The 24,402-nt window shown below is 44.1% G+C and overlaps 1 protein-coding gene across 7 annotated transcripts in view; it reads right to left on the reverse strand.

Annotated features, from left to right (window-relative positions):
- The window catches only part of LOC137424604 (calmodulin-binding transcription activator 2), an 884,665-nt gene extending 869,564 nt beyond the window's left edge, over positions 1–15,101 (reverse strand). For 6 of the 7 annotated variants that reach the window (XM_078775657.1, XM_078775655.1, XM_078775654.1 and 3 more), the window contains exon 1: positions 14,990–15,096. In XM_078775657.1, coding sequence (XP_078631783.1) covers positions 14,990–15,017 — 28 coding nt within the window. In that variant the 5' untranslated portion in view covers positions 15,018–15,096. Of the gene's footprint in view, positions 1–14,989 lie in introns of all 7 variants that reach the window. The other variant, XM_078775656.1, reaches the window with a different exon arrangement.
- Positions 15,102–24,402: the final 9,301 nt, after the last annotated feature.

Below are 24,402 nucleotides of genomic sequence, written 5' to 3' on the forward strand. Positions count from 1 at the left end.
TTCGACGAATTCCTAGTGTTTAGAATGTTAGAAAACGTATTGGAAACTGTTTGCAGTGCCTTGTCCTCCTGTAAGTGTAACATACATTGTATCTGAGATTTGAAATTAAGAGTTACTGTTTGTCATCTTCATCGGATTGCAAAATGTCCTCATCAGAAGAGCAGGGTTCAAAGTTGTCATTATCCTCGGCATCAGTTTCAGTTTCTCCTTCATCAGGAACAAGAGATCCAGGTATCTGTGGTCCATCAAACCATATGACGTCGTAGGCTTGCCCTTGAACCTCCCAGCCATTTTCTGCAGTTGGCTGTTGACATATCATCTTTTTGTTGGCATCCGCCCACATTTTGGCAACAAATGATGCACGCTTGATTTGCTGGGAGACCTCGGCTTCACACAGTGGTATCATGGTTGCATCGATGCCCCGAAGGTTCTCAAGAGGATTCTTCGCTGTGGCCTTTGGTGCATATGTCTTCTGAAACACTTTATAGCGGTGTGCATTGAGTGAAAGTGCTTGAATTGGCTTGGCTCCATACATTCTTGCAGTGAAAGACATGATTACTTCCACTGAATCCAATCCCAAGTTGTCCGTTGCCATCTCTGCAAATGCGTCTTGAGCATCCTTATAACCCTCAAGAATTTTGAAGGGACGTTTCTTTCCTTTTTTGAAGAAGGCAGATGTGTAATCTGATCCCGTAAATGCATGGAAGCCAGCTAGTGCTTGACAGAGTGGGGTTCCCAAGACTTTGCTAATTGCAGTGATGTCTATGAATCGCCTGTCATTCCTTCCCGATGTCCCAACATCCATCCAAATATGTGCTTTGAACTGCCTGCAGTGATACAGCAGAATGACGGCGACATCTGTATCTGATGCCCTGACTGCTATGTTCTTCGCATTTTCCTTGTCAATGTGACTAACATGAGTGCAGATCAAGGTGTCAGCTTCTTCATGATTGGTTTTCAAGGTCTCTACTTCTTCCTTCATGACTTTCCCATCTTTCACGTAGAAAAGGTAGCATGCTCCAAGATACGAGAGATACACAAGTCGTCCTTGAATTATGTCTGCATATTGCTGGGCCTCCCATTCCATTGCCAGGAATTTTGGTAGCTGCTCTTTGAATGATCTTGACTTTAGACAATCCAAGATATTTCTCGGGCGGTGCTGTTCAGGTCCAGATATGGCGTATTCTTTCTTGTCTGTGTCATCCAGACCTCTTCTTGCTCTTTCAGAGTCTTTTATTGATAGGACTGGATATGCGTCAAAGATGAGATGCACTCTTCCACGGGAGAGAGCGGTGACTTGTCTTAAAATGCCGGCTGCCAAGGCTCCATACGTTCCTGGAATGTGGGGTGGAAGAACATGTAGCAGGAACATACCATCAACCACATAGGCATCAACTGAGCTTGGTGTGACAGAGGGAACTTTGCTCTCTAACAGCTCCAGAAGGCCACTCTTTTCCGTCTTGACCATACAACCGTCTGTGCTGCACATGGACAGTGGAACCGGTGTCAGTGGATATGAAAAGATATGTTTCAAACAAGTTTTCTCTGACAAGCAATGACAACCAGGCGTCCCATAAGGTCACGAGTGCACACAAGTGATGCAACACGTTTGTCTCTGTTACGCTTATTTACTGTGCCATTTTCCGTGAAGGTTCTGAGGTTCTCCCTTTTGATTGGCCGTTCAAACCGATTTGGATCTTCAATGCAGGCATCAACAAATTCGTTGTATCTGGCTTGTCCTTTCTCCCGAATGGCCAGCAAACATGTCTTGATGGAATCTGTCGCTGCCTTACCAGTGCTGATGTTGTACAGCCTATCCGATATTTCAGTGTACTTAAATGGATTGCATGAGTCTTTTATCTGGTTTACAACCTTATGCAAATCGCTTGTGTCCCTTATGATGCGGGCTGGGCGGAGTTCAGCTGTGATGTCTTCCGTTTGAGATAGTCCGGTCATTGCTAATGCCCTTGATATAATTGCTGCTCTGGTGGACTTGGTTAACATCCAGCGAAGACGTGCACTGAAGTTGTTTGTCATGGATGATATACCAGTCCGTCTGGATGCAGAATCGGCATTTACTGTCTGTTCCAGTGTAAGATCTACTGGGCATCTACTGAATGCCTTGTCAGTCCTTTTAACCATAAAGACACCGTTTTCCAAGATAGAACGAAGTCCTGGGTGAGTACTGTCCATGTTTACCAAGTCCAACTGAAACTTCGTGAGCCACCGTGAGTAATTGACATGGTTTGTGGCGAAGAACAAGTGTACGATTGGTGTTAGTGCATGAGTGAACAGGTCCACGTCGTTTGTTCGAATTGCTTGCTCCAGAAGGTGGAAGTCGTGGATAAAGTCGATGTAAATCATCCAGAATTGGGCAGTTGGTCCATGTGTCCCTGATCGGGTTTGGACAGCATACTCCTTGTATGACGTGACACATCTTGTGAACGCAGAAGATGATTCTATTTGTGTCCATGTCTCTTCATCCTGTTTTGTTTGTAACCTTGAAAGTAAATCTTCAACTTCATCATTGCCTTCAAATGTCTCAAGGAATGCTTGGAAGTGTATCAGTTCAAATGCCAAGGCCAGTATCGGGTGCAACCGTTTGCATCTGTTGAAGTGCTTGCCACTCAGAAAACCATTCAGGGATCCAGCAGCTAGGACATCTGTGTCTCGCAGCATTTCTGGGCCACCAGATGCATCGATCAGTTTCCCTAGGGCTTTAAAGAAAGCCATTTCTATGTGGAATGGACCAAGCATGATGAAGACCTTGTCGAACCAGGGCGACTCGGTAACCTGAATCTGCATGGCAGGTTTGGCAGCATTGAGGTCATAGGTTACAACACCATACTGCTGACCGCACTCTTGCACACAATTCTGTGTGGTGATTAGGGTATCCTGTATAACATCAAGCGACGTTATCGGCTTGTTCAAGTTTTTCATATACAAGACATTTTGTTCTGGAGTTGTGTCTGGGCATATCAAAGCATTGAATCCTACCCACATGGGAATGTTAGCCATCTGCAAGGCATGACATATCATCCATGCAAGGTCCTTGTCTAGAGCTAGCTTCCGATTAGCAGGCCAGTTGTCAACATCGGTGGTTTCATAATCAAATGTGCCCATTCGGGTTTTTTTACGGTATGGCTCAAGGGGCTGTTCCCGAACATGCAGTTTTCTCTTTCTTGATACTTTTTCTGGCTGTGATGTTGTTGGCGCAACTTGATTAACGGGTCTGCTTGTCCCTACCACATCTTTATTTTGATACAAGATACCCATTGTATCGTGAAGAGTGTCGGCTCCTGACAATGTCTCAGACAGTTCATCAAAATTGTCGAACGCCAAACCAAACACCTGATCAAGAAGGGTTCCCTCCGGACAGGTCTGCTCCGTACTCTGAATGGCATCTCCTAAGGATGTCTCCAGTGTCTCAATGGTGTGGTAATTGACAACATGGCCAAATCTGTTCAACATTTCAATCAGCTTCCTGCTACCAGTCATAGACTTGATTGCCATTCCGAGAATTATCTGTTTGGCTGGTTTTACTTTCCTCCTTTGAGTAACGAATAAGGCATCCTGGCTTGAGGACAAGGCATGACGTTTGAGTTTTGGAGTGTACAAGTTTTGATTGGGGCCCCCGTACAAGACCTGAAAGAAATCTATCAACATATCTGGGACAGTAACTTCACCCTCATACAGGTTTTGCAGAGTGGGAGGTTCAGGTAGAGGTGTGATTTGTGCATGTTTGATTGCTTTACGCAAGAGTAAGGCAGCCTTATGAATGACAGCTTCAGGCGATGCTGCATAATCATAGGCTGTATGGATAAGGTGCTCACCTAAACCTGTGGGATAAACAATGGCCCCTGCCTTTCTAGCCCTATCTTTACACTCTACCCTAATTATGTCACCAAATTTATTCTGTAAGTTTGTTGCCAAATTTCTGGCTGTAGAAATTGGAGTCTCACCGGCGTCTTCACAAAGCTCTTGGTACCGAGTGAAGATGGATGTAAGTTCAGGCCTTTTGCCAAATATAACTGATTTCTCGATGTAAGCATATAAACCTAACAAAGAAATGCTACCTGCAATAGCAGTAGGCCTATGGAGAGACTGTGCATTGGAAAGGTAAGTACTTCTGCAACTGTGATGGTACCGAACCTCTTTACATCGAAAGTCTACACCAGAGATCAGTCCAAGAAGGCTGTTGTCCTTTTTATCAGCTGCAGCAGTTTTTGTTTTTATCTCAGCTTCGAGAGTTTCACATTCACCAAGATGTTCTTCTCTACCACCCTTCTTCCTAGCTTTCTTGCAAAACAGGCAAATGCGTGGGAAAATACCCGAGGTAGACATTGACGGGGCAAAATCACATGATGAACGCAGGGTCTTCTCACTTGATGCATGTGTCTGGGTTTTTTCTGTTGTATCATCACGTGGCACGGCAGTAAAGTTTTTGTAACAGTTCACGTGATAGCCATGGCTACTGTCGGATTCATCTGGCAGCGACTGAATTATCGTATAGTACTTGGATGTGACAAAATTTCGTTTTTATCTCCTCCTTGCTGCTACATTGATGATGGATGACCAATGGTCTTCAGTGATGGGTGCGATGTTGCCAGTGGTCTCATCTGCTTTTCCCACATGGAGGATACACTTCCTGCCAGGGTCAGGAGCTACCCCGCTAGCATGCTCCATAATCAAGCATAGGCCTCACCTGAAATAAAAAAATGACATATGTTAGTGGGTTCGAAAATCAACAAAAGTTGGGGGCATGTTATCTCTTATGGAGAAAATGAAACATGGATCTCTGAAGGTTTTTGCATGTGTCGATTATAATGCTCCTATTATCAGATTGTGTGGAAATCAGAAACGCAAAACCTCTCTTTAAGGGCATTATAATGTAAATTAGATTAGGTATGTCGTTAATCGTTGACATGTCTGACAGGTCTAATAGTCCAAGATCTGGGTGGATTTTATTTGGCATGGAAACTACAAAAGCTTAGTCATGCTGGTGTAGTACAGCAGCTTACCTGACCCCAGAAAGCCAATTCTTAAGTGCAGCTAGCGGTGGGTGGGGTCCTTCAAATATTATTTCTCGGAATTTGGTGAATTATTTTCGAGTATGTTAGATGAGGAATCCTTGGAGTTTATAATTTACAGGAAATTGCTGGACAGGGAATTCCTCAAATATAATTTCTCGGAAATTGTTTGTACAGTTTGAAAAAGCCTTCAATTTTTTGTTTTTGAAGCTAATCGAAATTTGAAGGCAATGAGGAAATTGAAAAAGTATAGTTTGTACAGGCAATTCTAAGAAATTACTTGTAGTAATTTAGAAGAAATTTTACCTGTACTAATTTAGCAGAAATTGTTATAATAAATGTTACAGCTTTTACATTGTCTTCATAGTTTACAAGTTTCTCATGTAATTAAGTGCAGAAAACCCCTATTCCGTGACCTTTGACCTCTTCTTAAGTAACCTTACCACCACATATTCTGTTCTTAAGTTGTGGTTTATTGATGAGGGGACCATTCTCTACATTTTGTATGTGATTTCAGTTTTGTAGCTTATATGTCAAATAAAGGCCTAATTAGCACTAATTAATGTTGTTCTTAAGTGACCTCCCCACCAGAAATTTTCTTCTTAAGTTGCAGATTTGTAGTCGATGGAGATCACCCTACCACTTGGCATATGAGTTGGTCTTGTAGTCTCTATGTCAAATAAAACCAATCTGGGGGGTACTTTGAGTGGCGCCCCCTACCCCACCCACCGCTAGCTGCACTTAAGAATTGGCTTTCTGGGGTCAGGTAAACTACCTGTACCACACCAGCATGACAAAGCTTTTGTAGTTTCCATGTCAAATAAAATCCGCCTAGCTCTCGGACCATTAGACTTGATCTTATAAATACATAAATAAATTTGAGATACATTAACGTGTGCCGTCTTACGAGTACAAATGAAGATCTTGTATGACCGTTTTAAGAAATAAGCATTCACATTAGTCAGGTCAGTCTCTTTCTTGACTGCCACTGATCACCTGTAATCAAGTGCTAACTGCCGCATGGTCGGGTCATCGGCGACTAAACAGACTACCCTCACAGGCTTGCCAGTGGGGAGGGTGACTGTGACACCCTGCATGACTAAATACAATATCTGTTAAAGGGCGGATGAGCTCCCACCATGAGCCAATGGTCATTCAGTACAGAGATGGTGTCTCCTAAAAAAAAAAAAACACCCTTCCCGTTGGACCGATTCTTTAGGTAGTAGGTTGTAGACAGCATCCGCTCAGGGTAGTACTATCGTTCTGACTTGGGAGCATTAAAGTGGTGCCTGGAACCATCTTGCACTCTCCATGTCAGGATTGCTGGTCTTACTTTCTGTCTCACTCAAACTATATCTACCAGCCTAGCTTCAACCTCTCTTTCTTGCAAAACCATCATACACTTTTCATCATACACTTTTCTTCCTCATTTGCACTCCCCACCTTTACATTCTCTCTCTTTTATTTCTCTTTCCTCACATTTACCAATGCAGTTATTTTATTTAAGGCCTGGCCTCGATGATGACTATATAGTCCATGACTGTAGCCTTCAACATTAAATATTAAAAGACAAACAAAAAAAAAAAACATGATCACAAGATGATCAGGTTCAAACACCAATCACAAAGCAATCCCACCATAAAAGCCCAGCATTGCACATAGTTTCATGCATTTGAATGCAAAACAATGAGGGAGGAAAGCGATCGATGAAGGGCACTATTAAATGCACAGACGCCTCTGGCCAGAGTTTTCTCGCTTCGGACAGACGGGGACCGCCGCAATTGTGGGGCCTTTCCGGCTGTTGTAGTTCTCAAATGGACCACACAAAAAGGCAAAGCATGTGGCACGCAGTCGACTTTGTTCAGTATTTCAGCTGCGTGCGTTCGCAAAGCATGCCAAAGTGCATTGCATTGGAACAAGCAGGATTGATGGCATAATGGTATCTGCTCAGAGCATAGCCGAGCATGTATGACCATTGACCAAGTTTGAGAGCAGGTATGACAATGGCAGAGTTATACGAAAGACTTTAGGAATGGCATGTGCTGCTTTACTCGCCTGAGGCTCAACACTTGGAGGGAATGATCTCAAGTAAGCAGAAACCTCATGGGTTGGTGCATCTCATTGGGGTGGGGGGAGAGGGGAGAGAGGAGAGAGAGGAGAGAGAGGAGAGAGAGGAGAGAGAGGAGAGAGAGAGAGGAGAGAGAGAGGAGAGAGAGAGGAGAGAGGAGTGTTACGGATTCTTAACTTCCGTTATTGTGGTTTTCACTCACTTGACGTAGTTCTGATGTTAGGTACTATTATTATCTTCAAAAGGTTTATTATTCAGGAACGATCAGGATCAGAACGAACGATTCAGGATCTAAAGTTAAAAAGGCTAACTTTAAATGATACAGGAAACCGACCCGGAAGAGATGAAGAGGAAGAAGCGGCACGAGCAAAGTCGGAGAAGAAGGCGTGACGTCAGCGCTCTGTAACGAGCAAGGTCTACCGACAGTGGCGAGGGAGTTTTGAGTTCCTTGAAGGGACATCCAGCGACAGGAATTATCGCTGGAGGGGAAAATCTGCGTAGTCAGATTCGGGCGCTGAGATTTCGACGAATCCACGCCTGGTCACATCGGCTCAAGTAAGGGCCGTCGGCCATTGTGAACCTCGCGCTTTGGACACCTACAGAGGTTTTGCTTCGTGTCATCTTCACCCCAACATCCTACCGTTTGTCGGGGATGTGTGTGTGCGACCGCTTTGTCTCCAATTAAGTTGCGGTTCGCTGAGTGAGCGGTGAAGGAGGTGCTCCTCTGAAGGGCGCCGTTGTACAGTTTAGGCGGGGCGATCCCCATTGTCAACTGTACGCGCTTCGGATGTCGACTGGAGAGCGAGATTCGGGCTTCGACCGGATTTCGTTCTATCGACCGCTGGAGTGAATCACATTCGCCTTGGGAAAAGTTATAGAGACATTGAGGAGTGTCCTTTCACTCGCGGGCCGCGCAGTGAGTTACCTGACTTTATATAAGATATATATATATATATATATATATATATATATATATATATATATATATATATATATATATATATATATATATATATATATATATATATAGCACTCTTAATGGCCATATGTTATGCCGTTATTCCTGTGTGTGATTTCTAATACAATTTTGTTCATTTTTAATCATTGGTGTGGTTTCACTATTGATTTTCAACACAGGGTAATATATCTTTCTGCCGGGGCTCCTCTCATAGTTCGGAGGTGACCGAGACCAGGAGATTGTAGAGGACTCCGTAACAGGAGAGAGAGGAGAAAGGGGAGAGAGAGGAGAGAGAGGAGAGAGAGGAGAGAGAGGAGAGAGAGGAGAAAGACGAGAGAGAGGAGAGAGAGGGAGAAGAAAAAAAAAAGACAGATTTTTATGCCTCTGAAGGCATAAATGTTTTAAATGAACATAAATGAACATAAATGAACATAAATGAACATAAATGAACATTTAAATGAACATTTAAATGAACATAAATGAACAGAAAACATAATGAACATAAATGTTCATTATGTTTTCAGGTTCGCTGTCTGGCTCTTCGTCCATCCGTCTGATACATTTTGGCTACCGTGATAACTTAAGAACTGCTGAAGGGACCCAAGTCAAACTTGGTAGAGTTAGTATGTATAATGATGCAAAGATGAACTGATTAGATAATGGCGTCAATACATCAAAGTTCAAAGGTTTAGATGTCCCTTTATGTAAAAAAAATTATTGTGCTATCTTGTGACCGGTGATGGGATTTTGACCAAACTTAGTAAAAGTATATATTTTTTGACGAAAAGATGAACTGATTAGATTTTGGCATCAAAGGTCAAAAGTTATATCAGGTAAAAATGTGATACTTGAGAACAGCTGAAGGGATTTAAATCAAACTTGGTCCAAGAATGTATAATGATGTAATAATATGGGTGGAGGCATAATCGGTCGACGACGCGACGGTGAAGTGTGCCCAATTCCTTTAATGCCCTGCGAACTGCGGAGAGAGAAGTAACATGGTATATTATGGTAAAAGTATATATTATGCCGTAATTGTGGGGCCTTTGTAGCCCACTAATCGCTGTTGAAACCAAAGCTTTCAGAATCATTAGAATCTCCCGCGATGAAGCTCATTGCAAGGGCCTTTCACTCACTTACCACAGGCAGGTAGGTAGGTGGTATTTCTGTCTTCTACCGACTCCTTTCCCTTCCCATGCCTCCTCCCCCCTAGCCCTCTCCCACCTACAGATCTCCCGATGTCCCTGCTCTCAAATGTTGTGTTTGTGTGTTGCCCCCTCTCTCCCCATCTTGTCTCCCGCTCCCTTTATCTTGCGTTTTATGTGTCCATTTATTGTTGTTTTTTGTGATTGATGTTAGCTCTTTCACGAGCCTCGATCTTGTATACAAAAAAAAAAATCACAAGGTGGTGTCAGAACCCAGAGTGCCCCAGGGAATTATGACACTTCCCTCAAGGTCGACGGGCTTGTTTGTCTGAAGTGTCGTCCGGTGATGTATCATGCATTCGTCTACGTGATCTGTGATGCATTAGATGCCCTCCTTAGATGCTGAACAAAATAAAAAGAATGGAGTTTAGATCTAATTATTTTAGCCTCTGAAAGGGATTCTGCTTGGCTTACTTAAACCAGCATATTTGTGATGGGCAAAAAAGTTTGAACATGGAGCTTTGGACTTTGGAGACAGATGTTTAGACACGCTCTCCATAAATAATAATCTTAAATCGGAAAGTCTAAAACTGCAGCATATTGTATACCAAGATTACTCCAAAAGATTTCACCTTACGAAGCAAAAAAACAAAAAAAACAATTTCAAACCATAATCAATCAAGGATATCTTTGAGTTTTTAAAGAGCAAACCTTGTTGATAATTATCAATAAGCAGAAATCTGTATTTAAATGTCTCTCTGCACTTGCAGAATACACATAAGCAAGAGGTGAAAGTACAGCAAATACCATGCCGTAACAGAGGATGTTGTTTTCCTCGGGAAAATGAATAGTTTCTCAAACTTGAACTTTCGGCATTCGCGCTTCCCACGTGTAATATTGTCTTTATAATCTCCAACAAAATACTACTCGCTTTCTCTGCCGCCTAGACAAATCAATATCCTTCCCACGCAGATGCTCAATTCACCTGACCGACAAAAGGAGCATTCCGTCGCCAAAGTGCCTTGCACAAAACAAATTATGGGTCTGTGTTATTGAAAACCACATCATTTTACTGTAATACAAACTTGCACCTCTACATCATTTAATGGTTAGCCTACTCTCAAGAAAGGCATTCATTTCTTTTTTTGCCATTTCGAAGGACGAAGATTGGAAAGTAATACTTTTCTGCTTGTTGGTAGTTTCTAGCAAGAAACGTTCAAACTGAGATGGTTTGCTTCATTTAAGTAGGGCACATGTTCAGGGAGCCAGACTCCACTTGGTACGTGGTACAGATGATCAGACTCGGTGGTGTAATGGATTAGAGCGTACTCTCCGAGACTGGGAGGTCGGTGCTTCAAACACCGGCCAAGTCATACCAACGGCTTCCACAATTGTACGTGCTGTTGAAACTCAGCATTGAAAAGATAGAGAACAGACAAAATGCTGACCAGGCAATGGCAACCCACCAAATATAACCGTTGCGGAGAAACTGCTTCGACAGCGCCAACACTCTGTGAAGAGTACGGTACATCAACAATCAATCTATATATATATATATATATATGCACCGTATATGGCCATCACACTTACGCCTGAGCCGTTTCGTTAAGCTTAGATTCTCGATCACACTATAAACTGTCAGATGGGTGCCTCGCAGGCAGCAAGTCGGATCAACATGCTCAACCTTCAGATGGATGTTAAAATGGACGCCTCGTCTCATCCGCGTCCGAGCAAGACTCTCAGGCCAAAAACTTTCTCCGGCCAACATCAAAAGGTGGAAATAACTGGAGCCATTAAAGTAGCAGTAGTAGTAGAAGATAGTCGTAGGTATTGTTGGAGCTTCCGGTGGGAGCAGTATTAAACGTCAGTCATATGAAATCAGCAATTTCACAGATTACAATATTGTTTTGATGATATATAGACCACATAAAAGTGGAATAATTTTCCCATCAACAAGGATGGGCTCTTCAGGAGAAAAAACAAAGTCACAATTGACAAGCTAATGCTCAAAGCACCATTTTTCTTTGATGAACCTAGAATGCACACGGCAATTTAAGACAGAAACATCATCATTTTGGTTCACTTATTTATTTTAACCCTTTCGGCTCAAGCGCCCGAAACAATAGAAAAAAAAAATTCCCATCCGATTAAGAAATCAAAAACGGTCCGCCGGAGCAGGTAGCGAACACGTAATAACCATCTGACAAAGACAGAACAAGATCTCAATTTATCATTTCCTGAGAAAATTACATGGAAAGATTTTTCAAAAGACAAGGCACTAGATAAGCAGTGACCGCCGTAAACACTGGGGGAGCCCGCAAGGTACAGGATTAGTGAAAGATGTTTTTCTTTCATCTACCAATTCCACCGTAATGAAGCATCATAGAGGTCGAAGAAATATCGGGACAAGAGCGGCAAACAATTTGGATATTCCTCTCTTCCGCGGCCACCTAGACAGCAGACAAACCAGGAAAAGAACCATCGAAGACTGCAATGTTCAATAGCACGGGAGTGCACGATATTACATTCTAGGAGTGGCCCCGTAAAACACGAGCATCAGACTCTGCCAAGAAGAATACCGTGGCATCTTCAAGCGCAACGGGTTACCCGGCTCAGGCAGGAACGACAAGTGTGATGAAGTTTCAAAATAATTTTCCCCAAGTCATCGGACGAGTGCGCGGTTGACGAATCCATTTTCCACGGTGCATTTTGCAGGATTGCGTGAGGACCGGTAGAATTATCCCGAACACGGCGAAGGCATTTGCGAGTTGCAAGAGGCTCGCCTATTCTCCGGGACGGATACGCAATCTGGGAAATGTTCCGAGCACGTCGCATCCCTCCCCAGGGTTATACAAATTAGCCATTAGTTTATTACGGTTATAACCGTGCCTGGCCAACGTGCTACATCATTCGTGCGACATCATTCGGTCCACAGCTACTCTGAGTGACGTCGGGTAGTCAGGGCATACGGATTCGTTTGGATCGAGGAGCACACCTGAAATCAAGGTGCAGTCACCAAAAGGTCTTGCGTGATCAAATCAAAACTGCAAACATCGGTTATTGCAACAGCTGCAGATACGACGGTCTACTTCACTGCAAGCACTCAACATTGGTGGTACAAACTGGTTGGTCCAACTCCAAACATTAAACAACTTAAACAGTACGATTTGAAAATAGCAATCATCATAGAACATCGGGTGTCAGAGAAGTATGGCGGGGCGGGAAAATATGTCAATATGAAGGTAAAGGGGGGGGGCGGCATATTCAATCAGCATTGTTGGGCTGGGGACATTGTGAACAGCAACGAAGGTGTGGATGTGTTGAATGGACCGAGTAGCGAGAAATGTGTGGGCAGAGGGGGCGCCTGGACTGGTGAAGTCGGTTGTGCAACACAACAGATGCCCCACCAGTAAGGGAGGGAGAAAGGAGGAAACGTAGGGGTAAACTGGGCCAGCAAGAGACAAGGATGCCTAGATCTACCTGGAGAGAGGTTGAACGTGGGGATTACTGGAACAGGGAGGGGCGCCAAAACATGGTGTACGTCCAAAACAGCGAATGTGGGGAAAGGGAGCACCAGAGTCGCCTGAAGGAACTATGGGGGAGTGGGGCTTGGGTGGGATTAGTCCAGCAATGGGGGAGTAGAGTTTTGGGTTGGGGGGGGGGGGGAGGGGAGGACAAGTCCAGCGACGGGGGAGAGGGTTAGTCCAGTGACAGGGGATTGAGGTTTGGGGAAGGTGGGAGGGGAACTAGTCCAGCAACGGAGGAGTAGGCTTTGGGGGGTTGGGGGTTGGGTGAGTGGAGTACGGGGGAGTGGAGTATGGGGGGGGAGTGGAGTATGGGGGGAGTGGAGTGGGGGGGAGTGGACTTTGGGGGGGAATGGACTTTGGGGGGGGGGGGGATGGACTTTGGGGGGGAATGGACTTTGGGGGGGAATGGACTTTGGGGGGGAATGGACTTTGGGGGGGAATGGACTTTGGGGGGGAATGGACTTTGGGGGGGAATGGACTTTGGGGGGGGGGATGGACTTTGGGGGGGGATGGACTTTGGGGGGGAATGGACTTTGGGGGGGAATGGACTTTGGGGGGGAGTCGACCTTTGGGGGGGAGTCGACCTTTGGGGGGGAGTGGACTTTGGGGGGAGTGGACCTTTGGGGGAGTGAACTTTGGGGGGGAATGGACTTTGGGGGGGGTGGACCTTTGGGGGGGAGTGGACCTTTGGGGGGGAGTGGACCTTTGGGGGGGAGTGGACCTTTTTGGGGGGGAGTGGACTTTGGGGGAGTGGACTTTGGGGGAGTGGACTTTGGGGGAGTGGACTTTGGGGGAGTGGACTTTGGGGGAGTAGACTTTGGGGGAGTGGACTTTGGGGGAGTGGACTTTGGGGGAATGGGGTTTGAATGAGTGGGGTTTGAGGGAATGGGGTTTGAATGAGTGGGGTTTGAGTGAGTCGGGGTTTGAGTGAGTGAGGTTTGAGTGAGTGAGGTTTGAGTGGGTGGGGTTTGAGTGAGTGAGGTTTGAATGAGTGAGGTTTGAATGAGAGGTTTGAGTGAGTGGGGTTTGAGTGGGTGGGGTTTGAGTGGGTGGGGTTTGAGTGGGTGGGGTTTGAGTGGGTGGGGTTTGAGTGGGTGGGGTTGAGTGAGTGAGGTTTGAATGAGTGAGGTTTGAATGAGTGAGGTTTGAATGAGTGAGGTTTGAGTGAGTGAGGTTTGAATGAGTGAGGTTTGAGTGAGTGAGGTTTGAATGAGTGAGGTTTGAGTGAGTGAGGTTTGAGTGAGTGAGGTTTGAATGAGTGAGGTTTGAATGAGAGGTTTGAGTGAGAGGTTTTAGTGAGTGGGGTTTGAGTGAGTGGGGTTTGAGTGAGTGGGGTTTGAGTGGGTGGGGTTTGATTGTTGTTGGGTGTCGGGGTAGGACTAGTCCAGCGACTGGAGAGTGTAGGAGTGAGTTTCCCACGGAAGAGGTTTGAATGAGTGAGGTTTGAGTGGGTGGGGTTGAGTGAGTGAGGTTTGAATGAGTGAGGTTTGAATGAGTGAGGTTTGAATGAGTGAGGTTTGAGTGAGTGAGGTTTGAATGAGTGAGGTTTGAGTGAGTGAGGTTTGAATGAGTGAGGTTTGAGTGAGTGAGGTTTGAGTGAGTGAGGTTTGAATGAGTGAGGTTTGAATGAGAGGTTTGAATGAGAGGTTTTAGTGAGTGGGGTTTGAGTGAGTGGGGTTTGAGTGGGTGGGGTTTGATTGTTGTTGGGTGTCGGGGTAGGACTAGTCCAGCGACTGGAGAGTGTAGGAGTCGCCGCGGCGCTCACAGCAACCTGCGTGAACTTGAACGAGCACGTGCACTTCCATTAACCTTCGCTTCACCTGCCTCATTCGTACGAGACGATCGTCTTTACACGAGCAAGCAAACTCCGGCTTCGGAACAGAGAGCACACTGAACCCCTCCCAAGTGTGAGAGCAAACGTTTTCAGCGAATGACAGATGGATCCCGTAACGGTTTTCTTGGGAGAATGAGTGCAAGGGCAGTGATGGCTCAAAGCTGGTGTTGCCTCGAGCAGGCGATTCATAAAGGTGTTATTACTTTAATTACAATTATCATCACAATTTTATCACAAGCGCTGAAAGGCGCCACCATTGGTCTATCAGCGCCTCTTACGGTCCGAACCATCGGCACACGGACCGGACAAGCGAAGGCATCACCACAGGCGGTGGTCGTCCGTGCGAGGCACGTCCCGCACGCAGAGACCCACCGGAAAGCGACATGTTTAAGGGAAGCCATTCCGCTGTCACACGAGAAGAGCTCACCTTCCGCTTTCTTCACAGCACCCGCCATATCCGCCAGGAGCGAGCGCTCCGGCCCGCGCGCCGCGGCGCTCGCTCTGCCGCGATAATCTCGCGAGAACTGTCACGAACACCACGCGTATCTCGCGATAACCGCTCGGCGATAGGAGCGCTCGAGCGTCGAACTCTCGCGAGAACTGTAGAATTTTCCCACGGATGATCAAACAATTACGTGGGACAAATACGTGCCACTTTTTCCTTGCCGCACGCGCGGGTGTCCCCGGATCTCTCAATCTGGACAGGTTTGCATCGAAATCTCGCGATGCTCAACGACCCATAATCATATCTATCGATTTATCCATCAACAAATCTCGCGAGAAGCCGTGGATACATCAGGGAGCCTCCGATATTACCGTGAGACGTTGCTATTCTGATGGTGCTAATTACTATACGCACCAGCGCTGTTAAAACAGTTGCTGTCCCGACAACTCGTGTTACACCCGGTTCGGGTCAACGCTTAGTGACGTCACACATAAACCCCGCGGGAATCCCCAAAAAGGATTGTTTGGAGGAACTCCCGCTAATGTGTAAAGACGCTGGTGAGTTTCCAGTGTCAACCTCATTTTCTCCGCACAACATCCCCCGAGAAGGTACCTATGCACCCACCGAGTCGGCAGGCTGCTGCGGAGGTAGCACACTTACCTTTGAGCCGTCCTGTACATTCGAGTCCCGACCGAGCATAAACTGTCGGGAGTGGTGCTTCGCAGGTCGGGTGTTGCATCACAAAGTACGTCATCCCCCTGAATCCTGATTGACTTTAAGCCGGATGTCCCATCTGCTTGCACTCGTCGACGGACGTGAAAGATCCCACAACTGGCATTGAAAAAAAAAATGGGCACATAAGGGTGTAAGGACATTTTTGCTGGTGGCAGGGGAACCGAGCAGGTAAAGCAAGGCTCACTTGTGGATGTTCGAGTTACCGAGGCGATAATTGCGGCCGAGTACGTGGTGTGTGTAATAAAAACGTGTTTGCGAATCCGACGCGCGAGGGACATGTCAACTCCAGGTACATATCGCCAAAGGTAAGCCTCCCTCCCCCTGCACCCGCCACATAATGATAGCCAGATTATTGTCCGCCATATTACCTTTACCTTCAACATTTCGGGATGGAAGTGTAAATTATGAAACTATGTCACCATCTAAAATCTCTCCATAAGACTCAACATTAGGAAAATGGGAAGAAAATTATTCAAGTTGTGATCAAAAAGGTGTTTTTTGTTAATTGGGTCACAAACCGAGAAAGATGTACGTCAAAGAGACCAATCAAATAAATATCAAGTGTACAAATTCAGTGCAGGTACACGATTATGATGTAAGAACACCTTGGAAGGCCAAGCGGTCTTTGAGATTCCTTAATGGAAAAAGAGGGATGACAAAAAAAAAGCGTTTTTTTTTTTTTCAAACCGCCATTTGACTTTGACCATTACCTTCCGAGAAGGTACCTATCAAAATTTGACCTTGACCGTTACCTGAGAGGTGTGATGTAAATTAAGTGTAAATGCGCCTTGCTCTGGGCTATCTATAAAAATAAATTTTGTTCCAAATAGACGAAAATTAGTCGAGCTATGGTAAAAAAAAGTAAACGATTTTATAATTCGGTCATGACCTTAAAAATAGGTCAATAATTTTTATGTCAACCCCACATACTTTTTATTCCCACTGTTGATGCAAAATGTAATCCCAAAAGTCGCAACTGCATCTGGAATGCAGCTCTGACATTGGCAGGAAAAAAAGGAGAGAAACCGAAATGGTGGTTTAGTACTCCTATGGGTCTAAGAATCTCTAAGATTCCTTAATGGAAAAAGAGGGATGACAAAAAAAAAACTTTTTTTTTTTTTCAAACCGCCATTGGACTTTGACCGTTACCTTCCGAGAAGGTACCTATCAAAATTTGACCTTGACCGTTACCTGAGAGGTGTGATGTAAATTAAGTGTAAATGCGCCTTGCTCTGGGCTATCTAGAAAAATAAATTTTGTTCCAAATAGACGAAAATTAGTCGAGCTATGGTAAAAAAAAAAGTAAACGTTTTTATAATTAGGTCATGACCTTAAAAATAGGTCAATAATTTTTATGTCAACCCCACATACTTTTTATTCCCACTGTTGATGCAAAATGTAATCCCAAAAGTCGCAGCCGCATCTGGAATGCAGCTCTGACATTGGCAGGAAAAAAAGGAGAAAAACCTAAATGGTGGTTTCGTACTCCTATGGGTCTAAGAATCTCTAAGGTACCATGAAAAATTAAGGTCACTAATTGTGGAAACAAACCTACAACAGGTATAAGCATAAACAAGCCATAACCCTTAATAAACCCCCCTTGTGGTTGAGATATTTTGAGCAGCGCTTCATTTGGATAGAAGGCGCTGGTTTTGGAATTAAAACAGTGACATCAAGTGGTGAACGTGAGAATTACATTTCAACGAGCGCAAAAATCATAGAAGGTATTCCTTACGTCACTTCCGCAAATATTGACCTTTTGCGGAAAGAACCGGAAACTGGTTCACGCATCGGTCAAAGCAAAGGACGCACGTATAAATTACTGATTGATGTGTAGTTCAGCTTTTGATCCAATCAGATCGTTAACGTTATCACTCTATTCTAGCAGTTAGATATCATTAATACACAATTTCTATCGGTTGCCTTGGTGCGGGAAATCCGATTCATTGTTTCGGGGTGTATATGGATGTAAGATATAAGCTTAATAGGTTCTTTCCTCGCTTTTCCATCTTGATTGTAGTGAGATAAACCTGAAACAGGCAAACTTTTTATTGGCTTTACATATAATTGTGCACTTCTTTCGTCGTTTTATGAAATAAAATTCCCATAAAGGAGAATGCATCGTAAATTTATTTAATTTGGTAGATAAAAAAAGTTTAACTTAATTTTATCGAACAGTGTACGTCACATCAGGGGCGTGGCCATTAGCAATCAGCTAACTATCGCTTTCCAAGCCAGTTAGCCAGCCATTCCTTATCAGCGGTTTGGAATGGAGTGCCTGCTTGATACTCGTTGTGTTAAAACCATTTGTATGACCATGCATTCTGGTCCTTCGGGGACAGGATGCATGTGTTTTGAATGACCATGTGCTTCAGCCTTGGGGTTGAAGTGCATGTGTATGCTAATGGCACAGCCTTGATAGACGGTGTGCCTTGGTCGTGGGGTCAAGGTACACGTCCAAGGCTGTTTACATGTTTGATTTTTTTACCTTTTTTATTATAAAAATAAAATATATAAAATATATAATAAATATATAAAAAAGGCAGGCCAAAGCGCTGGCCTCAAAAAGTGCTTGAGTTCTTAAAGCCACTTGGCGAGCCTTCGATCTACAATAAACTTGGTAACTGAACACATCCCTGCATCATGTCCCAGGGGTTCAGATGGGAACGATAACAGGCTTATTTAATTATGTTGAAGCCCCCACCCCTAAACCTCTCATCACCAACCTGTGGACAACTTTAGGGGACAAAAAACAATCTAAATATAACTGTAAAACCAAGGTGTTGGGATTGAGAGAAATTTGACCACATAAATGGTAATAAACACGTAAATGGTAATAAACACATAAATTGTAATACAACAACAACAACAACATGCATTTTAAGGCCATTTTCCCTGCTGGAGCGGGGGTTAGCCTTGCGGTCCCCATGACAATCTTCTCCATTTTGCCCTATTTTCTGCATCTCCCCTTGTTAACCCCCTTGCCCGCATTTCTTATTCGACCATCTTCAGCCAAGTCTTTCTCGGTCTTCCCGGTCCTCGACTTCCTTCCACATTCATTTACATCACTCTTCTCAACCAGTCACTTTCATCCTTCCTCAACACATGACCAAACCATCTCAACCTGTTCCTCTTCACAGCATCCACCACAGGCTCTATTCCCATCATCTTTCGCAATTCATCATTTGTCTTCCTCTCTCTCAACGATACTCCGCACATCCACCGAACCATTCGCATTTCCACCCTTTCCAGCCTTCGTTGCTGCTCCACGTTCATTACCCATGTCTCGCTCCCATAAATCATAACACTTCTAACACGTGCAGCATACACCTTTCCCTTCAGCTTAAACGACACTCCCCTCATCATCAGCACGCCACTCAGTTCCCGAAATTTCTTCCATGCACATCTCATTCGAGCAACCGTTGCCGAGTCTGATCCACCATCTCCATTCAGCATGTCTCCGAGGTTTTACTCCAAGTAAACACATAAATTGTAATAAACACGTAAATTGTAATAAATACATAAATTGTCATAAACACATAGATTGTAAGAAACACATAAATTGTAATAAACACGTAAATTGTGATGAACACGTAAATTGTAAAAAAAAAAAAAAAAAAAAAAAAACGTGAATTGTCAAAAAAAAACACGTGAATTGTCAAAAACAAAAAACACGTAAATTGTAATTGTAAACCACGTTCATTGTAAAAAAAATTGTAAACATTGAAATTGTAATAAACACATAAATTGTAATAAACACATAAATTGTAATAAATGCGGAACTCATGAGAATACACATTGACTAAATCCTTTCTTGCCTTAAAGTAACTAGTGTGTGTGTGTGTGTGTGTGTGTGTGTGTGTGTGTGTGTGTGTGTGTGTGTGTGTGTGTGTGTGTGTGTGTGTGTGTGTGTGTGTGTCGTTGGTTGTTATCTCCAAATGCGGGTTTCAGAAGGTGGAATGGAGCGCTCCCAGGTCTTTATGTATCCATCTTCGTGTGTGTGTGTGTGTGTGTGTGTGTGTGTGTGTGTGTGTGTGTGTGTGTGTGTGTGTGTGTGTGTGTGTGTGTCATCATTGTTCTCAGAGATGGCCAAATGGATCTTCATCAAACTTTCAGAGATTCATCAAACTTTCAGAGATTCATCAATGAGTGCCGGGAGTGTTTTAGGCGAAAAAAAGTTTTTTTTTTTTTTTTTTTTTTATTGCTCTATAATGCCTAAGCCTTTGTAGTTTTGTGGAAGATCATGCGAGTATTAAATGATCCCTGAACCCATGACTTTGTGGGTGTAGGAAAGTGTTTTAGGTCCCCACAAAAAAATTAACAAAAGTGAGAATTGTTTTGCAATACATGTCCACTACCAAGTTTCATTTCAACATCAGTAAACGTATTCCTTTATTTGGGCGGTGTATAAAATGCTGCGTTCAGTGCCGAAAAAAATATAATAAAACAAGCATTCTGAGTATTGCGCTGCAATACATGTCCCCTACCGGCAGTCTGTCGTCCGGAAAACTGTTGAGGAAATTACACGTATTGCACTGTGTGAATTATATAATTACCAACTCACGGTCTGAGGTAACTCGGCTAAAAATTATCCGATTTGCACCAAATAAAGTTGATGAATGGTTGCACAGACCCCTACGTCTCACTAAAAGGGGAAAAGGAATGTAAATTGGAGTTAAAATAAGCCCGCAAGGTCGATCCGTGGAGCGGCCTGCACGTATTTCACTGTGTGAATTATATAATTACCAACTCACGGTCTGAGGTAACTCGGCTAAAAATTATCCAATTTGCACCAAATAAAGTTGATGAATGGTTGCACAGACCCCTACGTCTCACTAAAAGTGGAAACGGAATGTAAATTGGAGTTAAAACAAGGAATATTAACAGCTTTGACTTACCGCACTCCAAATTATAGTCCGGAAAACTGTTGGGGAAATTACCAAAGTTCAAAGTGCCATAACTTTGTCAAAAATGATCAAAACGTTGTGAAGTTCGAACGTGATCTGTAACTTATCATGAGGAAACCATGTACCAAGTTTGAAATCATTAGCATTAAGAGTTTAGGGAAAAAAAGTCCGGAAAGCTGTTCTTTGCGTGACGGACTGGCAGACTGACGGACTGACGGACTGACAGACTGACAGATGGAGGGACGGCTTGCAAACCTATAGTCCCCTCCGGTGTACACCGGTAGGGACTAATAACCCGATGTACATACATGAAGCAAAAACTTGCATGCTGTTTTGTGCATGTGTAATATATAGTGGTTGTATACGTAGAGGTCCTAGAATCATTGCAATTGCACTGCGCCATGGACAAATACCGAGGTGCAGGCCTGTGGCCTGCTGATTTGTGCTGCTTCATGGAATGGTGGTGCATGCTTTTGATTGGGGTGGAGTCAGGCCAGCTGTCCAGCCAATGGGTGTAAAGCAATGCGGTGAAGTCCCAGGGCAGCTAAAAACCGAGCCATGTATAATGTCATGTTTTTATGCCTCTGCCGATGAAGTCGCCAGAGGCATTTCAGGTTGTCCGTCTGGCTATCCGTCCGTCCATCCGTCTGTGATAGGTTTTCCTTTCCGCAATAACTTGAGAATGGCTGAAGGGATCGTAGTCAAACTTGGTGCAGGTATGTATAATGAGGTAAAGATAAACAGATTTGATATTGTGGTCACGAGGTCAAAGGCCAAAGGTCAGAGGTCAATTAGGTTTTAAAAAAATCCTGTTACCACGATAACTTGTGAACCAGTGATGGGATTCTGACTAAATTTGGTGCACTTATGTAGAATGATGTAACGATGAACTGATTAGATTTTGGGGTGGCAAGGTCAAAGGTCAGAGGTCATGTCAGGTAAAAATGGTATAACTTGTGAACAGCTGAAGGGATTTAAATTAAAACTTGGTAGAAGTTTGTATAATGATGTAAACATGAACTGATTAAATTTTGGGGTCAAGAGGTCAAAGGTCAGAGGTCATGTCAGGTAAAAATGTGATAACTTGAGACAGCTAATGGATTTAAAGCAAACTTTGTACAAGTATTATAATTATGTAATAATGTGGGCGGAGGCGTATCGGTCGACGTCGTGACATCAGAGTGTCATTCTAGTTAAGTTAAAAAAGGGTACAACTCCGTGAAAAATTGGCAAAATGCCCCAAAACTGAAACCTGTTCTTTAACTTATCATAATAAAACCATGTACCAAGTTTCAGTTGAATATTTTATAGGGTATGGGAAAAGAGTTAAGAAAAACACAGGTGGGATGGACAGACCGATAGACGGACAGATGGACAGACGGATGGACGGACAGACAGACCGACGGTCAGACGAAAACTAAACCTATAGTCCCGTATGGGTAGGGGACAAATAAGAATTTGATTTCTTCAAAATGCCATCAGGATTAGAACAGTACCGGGCAACGACGGGTACACCTGTTAGTCTTCTTTGTTTGTATGCAGACAAGTCTGCGGGGTAGCATTATTGGCTGCATGGTGTGGTTGTGTCGCTGATGCATGCCCTCTGTGTTGTGGAAGTACAGCTCATATATATGCTAATGAGGGACTGATGACGTGTTCCTGTGACGTATGTATAATAAAGCAGTTCCATTGTGGCTGCTCACTTAACGGGTGTGTCTCAATCATTCCCGGGCTTTTGGCTACTGTCACATGGTGGCAGCGTTGTTACTCAGCGATTGTTCAATCGGTTGAATTGTAGTTAAGCCTGCAGTTGGTGCTCTCAAGTGTTTGTGAGCTTCCCCTTCTCTTGTCTTCCACTCCCTCTTTTTATATATTTGGTTTGTCTGGTTGTTTTGTTTGTGAAGTAAATGTCAGCTCTTTCACGAGCAAAAGTATACAAAATATTAGTATACAAAAGTATACAAAAGTATACAAAAGTATACAAAAGTATACTTTCATTCAGTATACAATTTTTTTTTTTTAATCGTTTTGGAGATCGTTCTGGGCCATGGCGAAGTTTCATGCACTGGAAAACCTCGAGTTTTCAAAGCCTGCTGGAAACGGCGGTTCGATCAATACTCCAAAGCAACGAAACTGACCGGAGAAACGGGAGAGGTCCAAGTGAGTACCCTTGTTTATGTGATGGGTCCGGGGGTAGAAGCTGTCGTGAGCACCTTTACCAATACTGCTACGGTTGATGGCGACCATCCTGGTGAAAATGAGAATGACTTACAGATGGTGTTGAGGAAACTCGATGCCTATTTCCTTCCCAAGCGTATCGTGATTCATGAAAGGGCTGTTTTCCAGTCAATGACACAGCAATCGGGTGAGTCTGTGGAAAATTTGTGCGGTGCCTTTGCACAGGTGCTGAGTACTGCGGTTTCCATGTTAAAATGAGGAAAGCCGGGATCAACTCGTGTTGGGACTGGCTGACAAGAAATACTCACCTTGGAATTACAACTGAAGGCAGATCTCAATCTGGAAATGGCAATTCATATGGCAAGAGAATGAGAAGTCCACTGGCGGATCCAGGGGGGGAGGGGGGTAGGTTCCAGAGGAGCAACCCTTCAGATTTTCAATAATAAATAATTATAAGCTCTGAATATCCTGGAACGGCCCTCGTGTTCAGATTATTTTGAATAGGGAACGTTCCAGGCAGCTTACCAACGCTCAGAGGTTTAAAACCACTTTTGCTTTACTATAAAACACTCCAAGTGTGATGGTAAAGAACTATGCTTTCGTCACATAAATTTCGTCAAGGGAATTCTTCCGGATTATTTGTATTTGATTAGCCTAATTAACTCAGGAGATCATAACAATCATTTCGGAAGAACGGCACAAATCAGAAATTCCACATCAGAAAGCTCCAGTAGAACTACACAAAACCATTCCGCATACACACACACAAACACACACACAGACATGCACACACACACACACAGACACACACACACACACACACTTCATCAATCTATAGCAGAAGGAACAGCTGGGCAAGTCGTTTCCCCAGTTCGTCGATCTGGCCATTAGTCATCGCGAATCTGCTGAACTGTTGGACCAGGAAAAAACTCAAGGAACTGCAGAAACTTCCAAGAACGCACGAAATGCCATTACTGATGATCAATTTTTTTAAAATTTCATGGGGGGGGGGGGGGCAGACCCTTCCCCTTCACCCTCCTCCACTCCCCGAGTCGCTATGGCTTCGTGTACCCTTCCGTCTTGAAATTCCTGCTTCCGCAACTGATTAATCGTTATACATCAGATGGGTCGTAAAGAGGAGCACTGAACCCTGTGGAAGAGGTGAGCAGACAAAAGGAAAAATCGCACGAAACGTTTCAACCTCGTCCCATGACCAAGTGTACTCGCTGTGGAGGTTTTGCACATAAGGACAGTCAGACGTGTCCGGCTGCCAAAGCAAAGTGCTCCAGGTGCATGAAAATGGGACACTGCAAAAAGTGTTGTCGCCTAAGGGCAGGTGATGTTGTGATTGGTCATGAGGAAGATACCATGTTTCTGGGAGGTGTGAGCGTTCCGGGTTCCCGAGATCATCCGTGGTGTGTGACGGTTGACTTGAACAACTGTTCGGTGTGTTTTAAAATAGACACTGGGGGCAGATGTGAATATTCTCAATAAAATTATGTTTGACAAACTTGCTCCAAAACCCAAATTGGAACCTGCGAAATTAGCACTTCGAGGTGTCAGTGGGGAAATCCA

This window comes from Myxine glutinosa, chromosome 4, assembly GCF_964187855.1.
Source record: "Myxine glutinosa chromosome 4, kmMyxGlut1.1, whole genome shotgun sequence".
In the NCBI taxonomy this organism is placed as follows: domain Eukaryota; kingdom Metazoa; phylum Chordata; class Myxini; order Myxiniformes; family Myxinidae; genus Myxine; species Myxine glutinosa.